Source organism: Staurois parvus, unplaced genomic scaffold (assembly GCF_062004578.1).
Source record: "Staurois parvus isolate SC_StPar_1 unplaced genomic scaffold, SC_StPar_1.0 ptg000320l, whole genome shotgun sequence".
Classification (NCBI taxonomy): domain Eukaryota; kingdom Metazoa; phylum Chordata; class Amphibia; order Anura; family Ranidae; genus Staurois; species Staurois parvus.
The window spans coordinates 1,354,858-1,370,227 of record NW_028318116.1 but is presented as its reverse complement, the minus strand read 5'-3'; the positions used below and the strand labels follow the sequence as shown (position 1 = coordinate 1,370,227).

Genomic DNA, 15,370 nt, shown 5'->3' with positions numbered 1-15,370 from the left:
TTCCACATTTAGTCGTATTACAACCAAAAATATAAATTAATTTTTTTGGAATTTTATGTGATAGACCAACACAAAGTGGCACATAATTGTGAAGTGGAAGGAAAATGATAAATGGCTTTCAATATTTTTTTTACAAATATATATTATCAAAAAAAAAAATTATATATATATATATGAAAATTCTGATGCACTATCAGCCTATATTTTTTCTTGAGCTTCACAAATGGTGGTAGGTCAGTACAAATATCCCTGAATGAAATGACCCCTTTTTGGAAAGTAGACAGTCCAAGGTATTTAGTAAGAGACATGGCAAGTTTTTTTAAGTAATTTTTGGGAAAATGAAATTAGAAAAATAAATTCACAATTTTTTTTTATACATACTGTTACCAGTGCAGTACAGCATCATCATAAAACTGGCATGGCAGTGATCAGGGACACTGACTGGTGACAGTATGAAAAATAATAATTTTTTTTCAATTTAAAAAAAAAACCCATTTAATTACATTTTTTCTTTCTTTAAAGATTTTTCTTAACATACTGTGACCAGAATCATATAATGTTGCCATAGTAACATTGTACTACTCTTGCTTGCTTATACCAGTGAAATTCACTGCTATAGTCAGTTTGTTTTGTTGTGATTAGCTGTGATTGGCCACAGCTAATCACATAGTACAGATCAGCTGTGATTGGCCCTGTCTGTACCATGTGATCACTGTGACCAATCACAGCAAATAAATGGCATCAATCGAAGCCATTCATGGTTTACAATTGTCATGTGATCTTCTGTGATTGGTCACAGTGATCACATGGTACAAGCAGCGGGCTGGGACACTGATCGGTCATTTGCCTGACAAATTGGCCATGCGTGCGGCTTGTTTCCAGATGTCCACCCGGAAAGTCCTGCCTGGCTGTCAGTTTACGATAGGCTGGGTGGGAAGTGATTAACTTAAAAAAATTGGATTTATTTATAAATAGTAAAATACAAAGAAATGTAAAATCAGATTAAAGTGGGAAGCATGTCGCAAGGGATGCAGAGTGGTTCAGTAACCCCTGTGGGTGGTCTGGTGGGGGACTGTGAAGCTCTGGATAGCTGGTAGCTGACGCGTTTCGAGGTTGCGCCTCTTCCTCAGAGCCACAAAGCTTCCCATTTAATCTGATTTTACATTTCTTTGTGAGTGTTTTACTATTTATAAATAAATCCCATTTTTTAAGGTAATGCACCAGGCTTGTGCGTCCTCTTTTTGTTTCTTATATTCATATAAGAAATATATCTTATATATCTTTGGATTTTCCTGGTCCATTGAAGGCAGCAAGGCTTGCATTTCTCTCTCACTCGTGGGGATATTGTTGAGTCCACAGTCCAGCGCAGGAGCACATGCATTCGGTTGCTTCATTCTTCTTTCAGGAAGGGATTAAGGCCGATGCTCTTTTGGCATACAGAGAGATAAATTGGCACAGATGGGTTTTACAAAAGTGTCTTGCATGGATTCTAAAAGTGCTGCAGCATGCGTCAAATTCAAATACAAATTGTAGACAGGTGATGATGTACCCTCTGCAGGGCTGCTGTTAAAAACCACGGGGCCCCATACAGCCAAACTGGCAGGACCCCCATCCCCCCTCCAAAAAACAAAGCTTACTATGCTTCAGTTATGAATGAACACAGTGAGTGATTAGTACTAATCACTCATTGTGTTCATTCAGGAAAGGAAAAAGCTAGTAAACATAACATATTTCCTGGTCAATTCTCCCACTCTCCATTCTGAAAGATCCTATTGTGTGCTTGCAGTCGCCTGTGGAAAGGAGAGGAGAGAAACCGGCAGGAGTGGGCACACATGGGGGCCTGGGCAGCAGGGGGAAAATGTATGGTACACAGGGAAGGTGATGGGTGCAGCCAGGAGCGGACTGACAACTCATGGGGCCCCCGGGCAATAGGGGATCATGGGGCCCCTGTGTCCTCACCCAAACCCAAAAAAAGTCTATGAAAAAGCAAATGAAAGGTACCAGGGGCATCTCATGGGGCCCCCTACTGAGCCCGGACCCTCGGGCAGTGCCCGAGTGCTCAAATGGTCAGTCCACCCCTGGGTGCGGCAGAAGGGCAATTACTGGAACCGATCCCCTTTATGGCTCTCTCTGCAGCAGCTTAGAGCCAGCGGGCGGGAGAGGAGAAGACAGCTTTCAGCTGCTGCAGAGAAAGCCATACAGGGGATTGGTTCCAGTAATTGCCCCCCAGCCATGCCGATCACCATCCCTGCCCACATCCGATTCACCCAGTTGCCTGGACTGATGGTACCCCCTTATCCACGGCCCTGACCCTCTGGTCTAATCATGCTGCCTGCTAGGAGAGGTGATGTGTGTATCCCTGGAGGCTACAGGACCAGAATGCATGTCATTCACCAGAATACAAAGGCCAGAATGGCGGGTCAAATAAATAAATAAACACAAGAAAAAAAATGCTAATTCTGTTTGGGGGACGAATGTCCGCTGCAGTTCCACACACTGCACCACTTTTAGAGCGCATGAGAGACACTTTTGCAAAATCTGTCTGTGCCAGTCTTTATGAATTCCACTAAATTGGTCTTAATTCGCTCCAATTTTTAAAATACGAACGCTCATTATTTTCATATTCACTGCACCACAATGTAAAAGTGGCACATTTTAAAACTACCTGAATTTGGTGCGCGAGTTGCTGTCAGAGCCAAACAGATGCAGATGTTTCATTAATTTGGCGCAATACATTAACTGCTTGCCAACCGCGCACCGTATCTTTACTGCTACAGTGCGGGCCCGGTGTGCAAAGTAATATATATATATATATACTTATGATTTTGCCTTACCGGGTAGGGGGAGCGTGTGTGAGCTCCCGCCTATCCGTGCTGTCATTTTGATCAGCGGGTCCTGGCTAATGATTCGTGGCTGGGACCTGCCGTTTCAGCTAGTGACAGGAGAGAGATCCCTGCTGCTAATGACACTGGGGATGTTCTGGTTTTTGTCTTCCTGCAAAGCAGGGAGACAAAAACTGTCACATCCCCTAGTTAAAAGAGCACACAGTACACACAACACATATAGTTAGGCACACAGTTAACCCTTTGAATGCCCCACATGTTAACCCCTTCCTACCCAGTGGCATTAGTACAGTGTCAGTGCATTTTATTAGCACTGATCACTGTATTAAGCAGGCCATAGACGGGTTGAACATCAGCTGAGTTAAAAAAAAAAAAAAGAAAAATCGGTCGTTCGATCGGCCGACGTTACCACCAACATTAAAAAAATTGGGCGATTTGCGACCCGTCTATGGCTGGCATTAACCCCATAACTTCTGTCCCTTGCAGAGACGGGAGCACACCATACAATGAGACAGCAATACAAATGCATTATTTGGATTACAATGTTTTTATTTGGGTACAATTGGATACATTTGTTGCAACCGCAAGACTTTTTCATATAAAATATAATAGCAGACTGGACTTCCAGTTCGTAGGAAGGTTTCAGGTGTCTCCCATTCCTATGATCGATTCACTTTAGCAGAATAAAATTTCTTCTCCTTCTCTCATGCGCAAATTTTTTATTGGTAAAACGATCGGCTGATTTGCCCATCATTGCTGGGAAAATCGGCTGTTCGACAAAATCGGCTGTGAATTTTCCAACATGACTGATAAAAAATGTGCAAAAACCCCAAAAAATGGATGACCAATTAACCCACTAACGTTGCGAAAACCGGACGGTTTTTTTTTTCGGACGCAAAATCGGCCGATTTTCGACCCGTCTATGGCTGTCATTAGTGTTACTGGTTATGTCAGTGTCAGTTAGCCAGAATGCCCGCAGTACTATCACAGTTCCGCTATAAGTTGTAATCTATTAATATTACTAGCATGAAAAAAACATTCCAGTATATATGCCGTCATTTGTAGCTATAATTGTACCAATTAATATACACATATTGGGATTTTTTTTTTTACCAAACACATGTAGCAGAATACATTTTGGTCTAACTTAATGAAGAAATTTTATTTTTGTTCTTTTTTATGGGATGTTTTATAGCAAAAAGTAAAAAAAAAAATTTCTCCCCAAAACTTTTTGGTCCTTTCTCATTTAAAAAAAAGTAAAAACAACGAGGTGATCAAATACCACCAAAAGAAAGCATGATTTGTGTGAAAAAAAACAATTACAGAAATTTAATTTGTGTTCAGTGTTGCATGTCCGCGCAAATGTCAGTTAAAGTAGCACAGAGCCGTATTGCAAAAAATTGACTGGTCATGAAGTAAATCTGATACTTCTGGTAAATCTTCCGGGGGGCAAGTGGTTAACAAGAGGGACTGACGCCAAAAAAAGTGGAGTAGCAACTTTACTGAATTCCCCCATTGAATAATTAGGCAGTCACCCATCCCAGACGCAAAAACAAGCCCAAAGCCTGGAAATATTCCGGGTTTGGAATAATAAAGAGCCTCCAAACTTTTGATTCCTATTATTTTACCAGATTTCTCTTCATGTTTGCAGCCATAGAATGCAGAGCAGCCAAGCATTTGTATATTTAACGATATATAGTGATTTGTATTAGTTTGTACAGCAGGTTATGCCCATACTTCTGCCAACACAATCTTCCCTTACTTAAGATGGCAGCCGTGACATCCCAGCGCCCCTCGCACGTAAGGAAGGGGCATTGTGCGTAAGCCACGCCCCGGCGACACGTCATTTAAGCAAGTCGTCAAGCTGCACGAGAGGAGAACTCTGAGGCCCTCAAGCTGCGGACCCCACTCTTAAAAGGGCGATGCAGGTGAGGTCGGCGCTGGGACTGGAGACATTATTACAAGACGCCTCTTTTTCCTTCCTGGGCACTGTGAACCCCTGATGGGTGACGTCACTGCCTGGCTTAGAGCAGTCACGTGGCTTAGGCTGGACTTTGGTTCTTCTGAGTTTTGGGGGTCTCTAGGTCTCGTATGGAGGTCCAGGATGCTTGGGAGGAAGCAAGAGGGAGGCTTCAAGCATGAGCTTAGCCCAGTGTTCTCCAAACTGTGGCCCTTTGCTTCATTTTATCCGGCTCTTGGGGCATTATTCTCTCTTTGTCAGCAACAGTGGGACATAGTTCCTGCCACTGACACCAACAATGGGGAAGTATTCTTCCCACTGACACCAATGATTGGGCCCTATTCCTCCCACTGACACCAATCATGGGGCCCTATTCATCCCGCGGACACCAATGATGGGGCACTATTCCTCCCGCTGACACCAATGATGGGGCACTATTCCTCCCGCTGACACCAATGATGGGGCCCTTTTCCTCCGGCTGACACCAATGATGGGGCCCTTTTCCTCCGGCTGACACCAATGATGGGGCCCTTTTCCTCCGGCTGACACCAATGAAGGGGCCCTTTTCCTCCGGCTGACACCAATGATGGGGCCCTTTTCCTCCCGCTGACACCAATGATGGGGCACTATTTCTCTCACTGCCACCGGTCATGGGGCATTTTTTACTGACACCAGGACTTTTTGTACTCCCACTGGCCACAGTTCAGCCCCCCTAAAGATTGAAGGACAGTAAACTTGCTCTTTGTTTAGAAAGTTTGGAGACCCCTGGCTTAGCCCATAGCATCCAGCGTGAGCCCATAGTATCCAGTCTCCGGCTCTGAAGTTTTTGTATCTGGGACCTTTTTATATCTTTAGTTTTCAATACCGGCATAAAGACTTTGTCTGTATCCACATCATCAGTATTTGGCATATTTTAATGCCAGGTATTGGTGAAAAAAAAAAAGCCCTGTCTGTTTTTTGGGCCACTTGTGTCCCCACTGAGGAGATTTCTCTTCACTTCCTGTTCTGTAGACACAACAAGAAGTGAGAGGAAATCTTCACCTACACCAATCAGCCATATCAGCCTGTGCCCTCTGACAGGTAAAGTGAATAACATTGATTATATGGTCACAGGGGCATCTGAAAGCAGGTGGGGTATAATAGATATCAAGTCAACATGTTGTCCCTGAAGTTGTGTTGAAAGTAGAAAAAAATGGGCAAGTGTAAGGATTTGAATGACTTTGACAAGGACCAAAGTGTAATGGCTAGACAACTGGGTCAGAACAACTCCAAAACTGCAGCTCTTGTGGGATGTTCCCAGTTTGCAGTGGTCAGGACCAACCAAAAGTGGTCCAAGGAAGGAAGACCAGCGATGGGGTGATGGGCCACCATAGAAGCACATGGGAAGTGAAAGCTGGACCATGTAGTCCGATCCAATAGAAGAGCTTACATTGTTGGAAAAGTGAATGCTGGTTCTGATAGGTGTCGGAAAACACAGAGCATCACAGTTTGCTGTGTAGTTGCAGACCGGTCAGGGTGTCCATGCTGACCCGGGTCCACAGCCAAAAGTGTCTACACTGGGCATCAGAACTGGATCATGGGACAATGGAAGAAGGGGACCTGGTCTGATGAGTTCAAGAATGGTTTGAGGAACACAACAATGAGTTTGAAGTGTTGACGTGGTCTCCAAATTCTCCAGCTCTCAATCCAATGGAACATCTGTGGGACATTCTAGAAAAACAAGTCCAGTCCATGGAAGACTCACCTCACAATTTACAGAACTTAAAGGATCTGCTACTGCCGGCTTGCCCTAGCAGAGTCTATGCCTCAACGGGTTATGGCAGGTGGTCCTAATGTCATGGCTGATCGGTGCAGAGGGAATTCCCTTCTTGGAAAGTTATGACTGGTGACAACTGTAGAGTTTTGGATTTTCTCTCACTTTCTTCACCAATGACAGTGGTCACCAGGACAAATAGGTGAACTCCATAGCGGGGACAGGGACAATAAAAACCTGAAATCCACTAAATAGGAGTAATTGGAATATTGTTTCACCCAAATGACTAAATAACCAAACAAATAACAAGAGCTACCCGCATTGAGCCAGGCAAAAAGAGGTTAGCAACTGCCCCTAAAAGGTTAAATACACTTGAACAATTAAATATGTGAATAGGTAGGAGCTACAATAATTTTGTGTCAAAAAATAAAAATAAATAAATAATACAGTATACTCTCAACATCATCTAACAAATGATGTTCCTAGACAAAAAACTATATAGTGAACATTAAGGTGACAGTCCCATGAAGATGTAGTCCCGTAGATCAAAAAATGTGCTCTTTCACCACTTGCAGACAAAAAGTGCCTGCCATTATGGACTGTGCGCACTCCCTAGGAGCGCACAGCACCGCGATCCGGTGGGGGTCCTCTGTGCGAGGTCCCGATCATGTGATCACTGATTGGCCAATACGTTTTGCCAGAAAAAATTGACCCCTGTTAAGGTGCTCAAATATGCTTTATTATCATAAGTGTTGGTGACCAGCAACAGGCTCTGCTGGATCAAACCTCCTGGTCTCCTAATAAGGGATATGGATCCAAGGAATCAAAGATAACTGCCCCCCCGTTGGATGGTCATAAAACTCTGGATATACCAATAGTAGATGAATTCACAATCCCAGGCTCTCCTCTGCTGCTGCTGGATCCCATTTCACTCTGACTGCTGCTAAACCTGTATTTCTGCTAGCACCTATGTGTGTATGTGTTGCATGCCTGTAAGCCTGGGTTATGTTTATTACTGCTTATGACAACGTTGTCATTTGTTTAATAAACCATGTTGGCTGAAGGTGTTTTGGTTTTATGATTATCCTATATTTTTGATACTATCAATAAATGTGCATTTTTTTTTCTAAGCCGAGGTTTGGTTCTCTCTTGGGCCCTCTTTCCAGTGTGAGCCCTTTGCTTGCATATGTACTTGAGTCCTGAGAACACCACCCCTAATTGGGGTGAGTCGGCAGCCAATGCTAATAGTATTTATCCTTCAGTTGTTCCTGTTTTTTTATCTTTAATATATCTGGTTTTATCAGATGCCTGCAACCTGTCCGAGTGCACAGGTATGCAGTGTCACTCTATACTCTCAGATCTGAGGATAGCTCAGAGCTTTCAGTTTGGAGACCGCTTCCATTGTGGGAGATGGAAGGTCTCACCCAGGGATCAGAGGAGCCCCAGTCAGAAGCCAAGAGACAGAGGGTGTCATCGAGGGGTCAGAGGAGCCCCAGCCAGAAGCCAAGAGACAGAGGGTCTCAGCGAGGGGTCAGAGGTGCCACAGCCAGAAGCCAAGAGACTGAGGGTCTCACTCAGGGGTCAGAGGTGCCCCAGCCAAAAGTCAAGAGACAGAGAGGGTCTCATCGAGGGATCAGAGGAGCTCCAGCCAGAAGCAAAAAGACAGAGGGTCTCACCAAGGAGTTAGAGGTGCCCCAGCCAGGAGACAGCAGGTCTTGTTCCAGGAGTCAGGTCAGCTTCTATCAGCTTGTCAGGAGAACCCCAATCCACAGGCCAGAGGTGGGCCATGCAGAAGGGCGCCTCAACTAAAGGCTAGAGAGCCAAGTATCCAGGATAGCTGGACAACACAGTCAGAGGGACTGGCAAGAGGAGCAGTGGTGCTGCCAATAAGCGAGATCATGGTTGAAAGATCAGACAGCTGAATGATTGTTATCTAAAGAGGAGCCCGATCCTGGAAGCTATGCCTAAAAAAACAAGCAGAGGACAAAGGACTAGTCACGAGCAATGTCCCTGGTCTTCTGGCACCTGAACTTTCCCCATCACTGACTTTTACTGAGCATATCTAGTTCTCTATGTGGAGGTGGCCATCTTGGTAAAGTCCGCATTTTGCTTTCTCACATCAGAATCTCCAGCAAGGAAAACAGCGAGCAGCACACTAGTGACATCTCCAAATCTCCCAAGACTAGAAGTCCGTGGCAGTAGAGTCACACACTGCACATATACAGTTATGGGCCCCTCCATTTTTCTCTCTACACCTCGTCCCTGGGCTAATTGATAACCTCCTATGGCTTCCATACCACCTCTATGCTGATGACACCCAGATCTACCTCTCCATTCCCCTGCTCACCCCCTCAATCTCCTCACGTATTAAAAAATCTACCAAGTGACATAATAGTATGGATGTCACACCACTCCCTTAAACTCAATCTTTCCAAAACCGAGCTTGTAATATTTCCTCCTCCCCCGATCCCCCACGCACGACTTTACCATTAAGATCAACAGGACAACCATTGGTCTGTCAAGGTCCTACCTTTTCCCAGAGGTTGTGCTGCTCCAGGTGCTGGCATCCATCTTGGGTTTCTGCATAGAACATGGTGGGAGTCTTTTATGCCTTCAGGCCTCTGAGGTCCATCCCCCAGAGCGGTGTGGTTTATTACATATAAGTCTGTTGTCCGCACATGCCCTTCGCATTCGTGTCTTGTGTGTTAGTGTTGCAACAGCTCTGTGTATTCTCTCGTGACTCTCCTGGAATCTGACTCATCTTGTGACTAGACCATTCTCTGCGTTTTCCTTTGATCTGACTTCCCGTTTCTCAACTCGGCCTGTGACCTGTGATTCTTGTCTACTGTTCTGTACCGTTTGTCCCGTTGTTGTCGACCCGGCCTGCCTGACTACGCTATTGTCTGATCTGATTCCTACCAGCTACACGCCATTGGCGGCGACCATTACCGCAGCTGGGGTGTCTCGGGGGCCGCGACCTGGTTCCTGGCTGTGTCAAGTCCATCCCCATCATCAGGGGCCCTGGTGAAAGGCAGCCTGGGACTTAGACTCCGCGCCCTGAGGGACTCCGGTCTGTGGGTGGTGGTTGTCGTCAGTCAGTGCGTGACCCTGCCTCTAGCCCTGCCTGTCCGTTCCACAGCTCCTGCCCTGACATGGTCCTTCTCCTCATGCCAGAGTGCTAGGCATAATCTTAGACTTTGACCTCTCCTTTTGGTCCCAAATCCAATCACTGGCTAAATCCTGCCGCTTCAACCTCCGGAACATTTCCAAAATCTGCTCCTTTCTGAACAATGACACCACAAAACAACTTATCCACGCCGTGGTTATATCCCTCCTTGATTATTGCAACTCCCTCTTCACTGGCCTACTGTTACACAAGTTATCCCCCCTTCAGTCTATTATGAATGCTGCTGCTAGACTCATACACCTTACCAACCGATCAGTGACTGCTGCCCCTCTCTGCCAATCCCTTCACTGGGTTCCACTAAGCCAACGTATAAAATTCAAAATACTAACCACAACATACAAAGCCATCCACAACACTATCCCTAGCTACATCACCAACCTCATCTGCAGGTATCATCCAAATCGCCTGCTCCACTCCTCCCAAGACATCTTGCTCTCTAGCTTCCTCGTCACCTCCTCCCACGCTCGCCTCCAGGACTTCTCCAGAGCCTCTCCCATCCTCTGGAACTCCCTAACCCAGTATATCTGGTCAGCCCCCACCCTGTCTGCCTTAAGGCAATCTTTGAAAACTCACTTGTTCAGGGAATCCTACCCTACTTCCACTTAAGAACTGTACTTGAATCACCTCCATCAGATCATCCCCCGCAGCTATCACCTTTTGTACCACCTCCCCTTTCTTTAGATTGTAAGCTCCAGGAGCAGGGCCCTCCTATTTCTTCTGTACTGAAATGTATTGTAATTGGTCTGTCTCCCTTTATATTGTAAAGCGCTGCGCAAACTATTGGAGCTATATAAATCCTGTATAATAATAATGAGGCTGTATGTATAGAGCACCTAGGTACACGTACATACCAGAAGTGCACTGCTATTTTTCAGGAGGAATGAAGGACATAGGATAGATTTTTCAGGGCTATGCTTTTGCCCAATTAAGATGTCTAGATGTTTCCTATAACACAGCGAATCTTTACTTTTTTAGTTTTGTGCTACTTTTAAAGCAACATGTAGTACAAAAGTATGGTGGCGGTCACAACTGATCTCTTTGCTGTTTGCTTTGCATTGACCTAACATCAGAAGAGCCATTTCAGTGAGCCAAATCCAGCTCAGTCAATTAACATTCATTGCAAGATCAGAAAGCCAAGCACATCCTTCTGCAGTCCCACAGTATTTCTAGAAATGCCATAGTTGCTCAATCTTTCCATTTTTGGCACCAAAAAATGAATTTAATGAACAATTTGGGGAAACTGTGAATGGCAATTATAAACTCAAAAGGTTCATCCAATTTATTGTAAAACGTTTTTTTTTTAGTAGGGTTAGATGTCAGATTTTATTGTGGTCTGTGCCCCCATATAAAACTGCCTATTCTGTTTTAGGCAACAGCACGGCAGGAGAAGAGGCGTCTTCTAGATGCACAGCGTGGGAAGTGCCGTGTGCGGCTGGGCTCCCACCTTGATGAGTGGTGTGCACTAAAGGATCATTTGGGTTTTGCACAGCATGCACAGTTGGCAAAATTCCTTCTGGACAGGTAAGAACAAATTGATTGAAAAAAACAAGAAATTCCTCACACAGTGAGAAATAACTGAGCGAACTCAAGAACTGAACACAAGAATGTGTGACAGATTTGCTATTATAAAGCAGCATTTTCTTTTTTGTAAATGCATATAATAACTAATTTGTATCCCTCATCACCTTCCATCAACATTCAGACTTTGTTGGATGGCATTGGGGTGGATCTCCAACTATTCAAAGTCAACTCTATAGTGTTCACAGAAACGATGAGGGGGGAAAATTAACAAAGAATGGCACAGGCGTAAATCCTGTGCCATTCTTCCTGCCTGGGCCAACTGATAACCTCCCATGGCTTCCAATACCACCTCTATACGGATGACACCCAGATCTATCTCTCCACTCCCCAGCTCACCCCCTCAATCTCCTCACGTATCACAAATCTACTAAGCGACATATCAGCATGGATGTCACATCACTACCTTAAACTCAATCTTTAAAAAACTGAGCTTGTAATATTTCCTCCTCCCCAATCCCCCACTCATGACTTTACCATTAAGATCAACAGCACAACCATTGGTCCTTCCACTCATGCTAGGGTGCTAGGCGTATTCCTAGACTCTGACCTCTCCTTTGGGCCCAAAATCCACTCACTGGCTAAATCCTGCCGCCTCAACCTCCGGAACATTTCCAAAATCCACCCCTTCCTGACCAATGACACCACAAAAGAACTTATCCACGCCTTGGTTATATCCCGCCTCGATTGCTGCAACTCCTTCCTCACTGGTCTACCGTTGCACGGGCTATCCCTCCTTCAGTCTATTATGAATGCTGCTGCTAGACTCATACACCTTACCAACCGATCAGTGACTGCTGCCCCTCTCTGCCAATCCCTCCACTGGCTTCCACTAACCCAGCGTATAAAATTCAAAATACTAACCACAGCTTACAAAGCCATCCACAACACTGCCCCTAGCTACATCACCAACCTCATCCACAGATACTGCCCAAATCGCCCACTCCGCTCCTCTCATGATATCCTCCTCTCTAGCTCCCTCATCACCTCCTCCCACGCTCGCCTCCAGGACTTCTCCAGAGCCTCTCCCATCCTCTGGAACCCCCTACCACAGCATGTCCAGTCAACCCCCACCCTGTCTGCCTTTAGGCGATCTTTGAAAACTCACTTCTTCAGGGAAGCCTACACCACCTCCACCTAAGAACTGTACTTGAATCACCTCCACCAGATCATCCCCCGCAGTTATCACCTTTTGCATCACCTCCCCCTTCCTTTAGATTGTAAGCTCCACGAGCAGGGCCCTCCTATTCCTTCTGTACTAAAATGTATTGTAATTGTACTGTCTCCCTTATATTGTAAAGCGCTGCGCAAACTGTTGGCGCTATATAAATCCTGTATAATAATAATAATTCTTCTAAACTGAGAAAACAGAGCCGATCCTGTCCCTAATTAACAAAGGGAGAACACGCTTATTTCTTAAAGTGGTAGTAAATCTTAAAAAAAAAAAAAAAAAAGAGGCTTTTGGGCCCCTTGCAATGTAATGACATAATGTGCTAGTATGCACACATACTAGCACATTACAAAAAACTTACCAGTAAAACAGAACCCTCCAGTGTCACTCTGTCACTGCTGACAGGGTTTCTGGGTTCATCCGGTCTTCTTTCTGGGTTCACCAGGCTCCGGCCGTTTGAATAACTGAGTCGGATGATGTCACTCCTGCATATGCACATGGCAGCAACGATTGCGGCACAGCACTCTCACTGGATGGCATACTCGAGTATGCTGTCCATTGAGAGTACAGTGTACATGCACCAATGATGTCACCGGTTGCTACTCATTGGAGTATCTCCTAAATGATACACATTTAGGAGACATTCATTTTACCTACCGGTAAGCTTTTTTTACAGCTTAGCTGTAGGTAAAAGTTGCAAAGTGGACTTTACTACTGCTTTAACTAGAAGTGATCTGTTCCGTGTTCTATGCTGTGTCTGTGCCAGACATGGCACAGAGAGCAGATGAGCCAGAGTTGCTGAAACAGGTCTGTCTACTTTGTTAATATGGTGCACGCCACTCACACCAGTTTCCTGTGATGTTATAAAGGCACAGAAAGCTTTGTTTCTTCCTCCCCACGAAATATTTCCTTTTTTCTACATCGTCCACATAGCCCAGGCCCCATTCAGACTTATATGTTGCGGCAATGCATTTTAACACATTGCAGTGCCATCCACTTAGAATGGCATTCCAATGCACGATTACAGTATTGGGCAATGTACCCATGCTGCAGCATACCACAACCCCATCTGGCTCAATAAAATTTTGAAAGAACACTGGTGTACTACTGGAAAACGTTTTAATAAACACTTACAAAGAAGAAATGAAGCCCTGAAATACATACAGGGAGCAAAGCTTAAGGGCTTCAGTTTTTCATCTAGACTGCTCTATTGCACAAGTCCACCTGTCAGGAATGGACTTGCCAGTAATGGTGGGACTCACCTGCCTTGTTGGCTGCAGTACCAGGGCTGGCCAGCGGGTGCTCTCAGCAATCAGAGACTCAACCCTGCAGCCAGCCAAACACCTGAAGCTGATTATGCAGGTGTATTTAAGGGATGGCCAGACCTGCAGTCTGTGCCTTGGTGTGTGTTTTTCCTGGGCCCCTGTATCTTGTAACCTGCATTCCTGTTCCTGTCTCTGCCTGACTTGTTGCTGACCCTGCTTGATCCTGACCTCTGCTGACTTCTCCTGTTTTGATCCCTGGCTTGTGACCCTGACCATTCTCTCCGCCTGCTCCTCCTGTACCTACCTGCCCGATAGTTATCGGCCCGGCCTGCCTGATTACGTTGTGCTCTATATGTGTATGTACCTGTGTATCTGTATCAGTTTAGGTTTGGGTTTGTTTCACCTTGTTGTATGTATTTGTGTTAGCTTGTGGTTTGGTGCACTGCGTTTATGTTTGTATTGTTAGTCTTTAATAAATTATATTGTTTATAACTTATCTGAAGCCTGTGTTTCCCTGTGTCAGTTCACATACCTCTGGTCATACCCGGAGCCCTGACACCACCCCTCTCCCTTGTGTCAGTAATTTGAGAGAAACTTTGTTTTACAAGGGGATTTTATCTCAAAAAATAGGTGAAGGTACTCCCCCCTTCCTATTCACTCCTTGTCTCTGTCCACCTCCATGCACCATCCCTTGGCTCCACCCCTTAGCTACCTCCCATTGCTGTCCCTTTTAGAGAAAACAGAACCAAGAATCCTTTTGTGATGCTTTTAAGTAAATTGTATATACAGGAGTTGGACAAAAATATGGAAAAGGTACATGATTTGCTGGTGTGAAGGTGACGCCATGTTGAAAGCAGAAGCGATGTAACATTCTTTTGTTTTGCTGTGTGATGAGACAACTAGTGTGATGAGACAACTGAGTTAACAGATGGGAAGCCTCACTCTCGTCATTCACTGCCTGCACTGCTAGTAATACAAAGTCCTGTTAGAGCTTACTGAGCTTCAAAGAGGACAAATTGTCGCTTAGCTGGTGCCTCTGTGACTGAGGTTGCCAATTAATTTGTCATATTACGAGCTACAGTATCAAAGGTTATGACCGCGCATACAGTTTCCAGGAAAACGTCGTCTGATAAGTATAAGTGCAGTTGCAATGGTCAACTGACTGAAAGAGACAAAAGGACATTGCGCAGGATCGTGACTCGATAAGGAGACAACTGCTGCAAAAGTAACTGCAGAGCTCAATCTCAGTCTTCCAAAGCCCGTGTCCACAAAAACTGTGAAGAGGGAACTCCATAAGCAAAACATTCACGGGCGAGCTGCTATTGCCAAACCACTAGTGACCAATATTAATGCTCAGAAGAGAGAGTGGTGTAACACCCATAAATCGTGGACTGTTGATCAATGGAAGACTGTAATATAGACTGATGAATTGAGCTTCACACTGTTCCCAACCACCGGACGTGTTTACATGTGGCAAACTCCATCCCAAGCTTACGGCCAGGACTGTCTTGTGCCAACGGTAAAGTATGGTGGAGGTGTATTTATGGTTTGGGCAGTCATATCTTCGTATTCTGTAGGCCCCATCACCTCCTTGAAAGATACAGTCACTGCCG

The 15,370-nt window shown here is 45.1% G+C and overlaps 1 protein-coding gene across 1 annotated transcript in view; it reads left to right on the top strand.

Moving 5' to 3' along the window:
• The first annotated feature begins 4,699 nt into the window (after positions 1–4,699).
• LOC149457468 (zinc finger protein 692-like) overlaps positions 4,700–15,370 on the top strand; it is a 56,977-nt gene continuing 46,306 nt past the window's right edge. The window contains exons 1-2 of the mRNA XM_089683685.1: positions 4,700–4,771; positions 11,113–11,264. Coding sequence (XP_089539811.1) covers positions 4,766–4,771; positions 11,113–11,264 — 158 coding nt within the window. The 5' untranslated portion in view covers positions 4,700–4,765. The remainder of the gene's footprint in view (positions 4,772–11,112; positions 11,265–15,370) is intronic.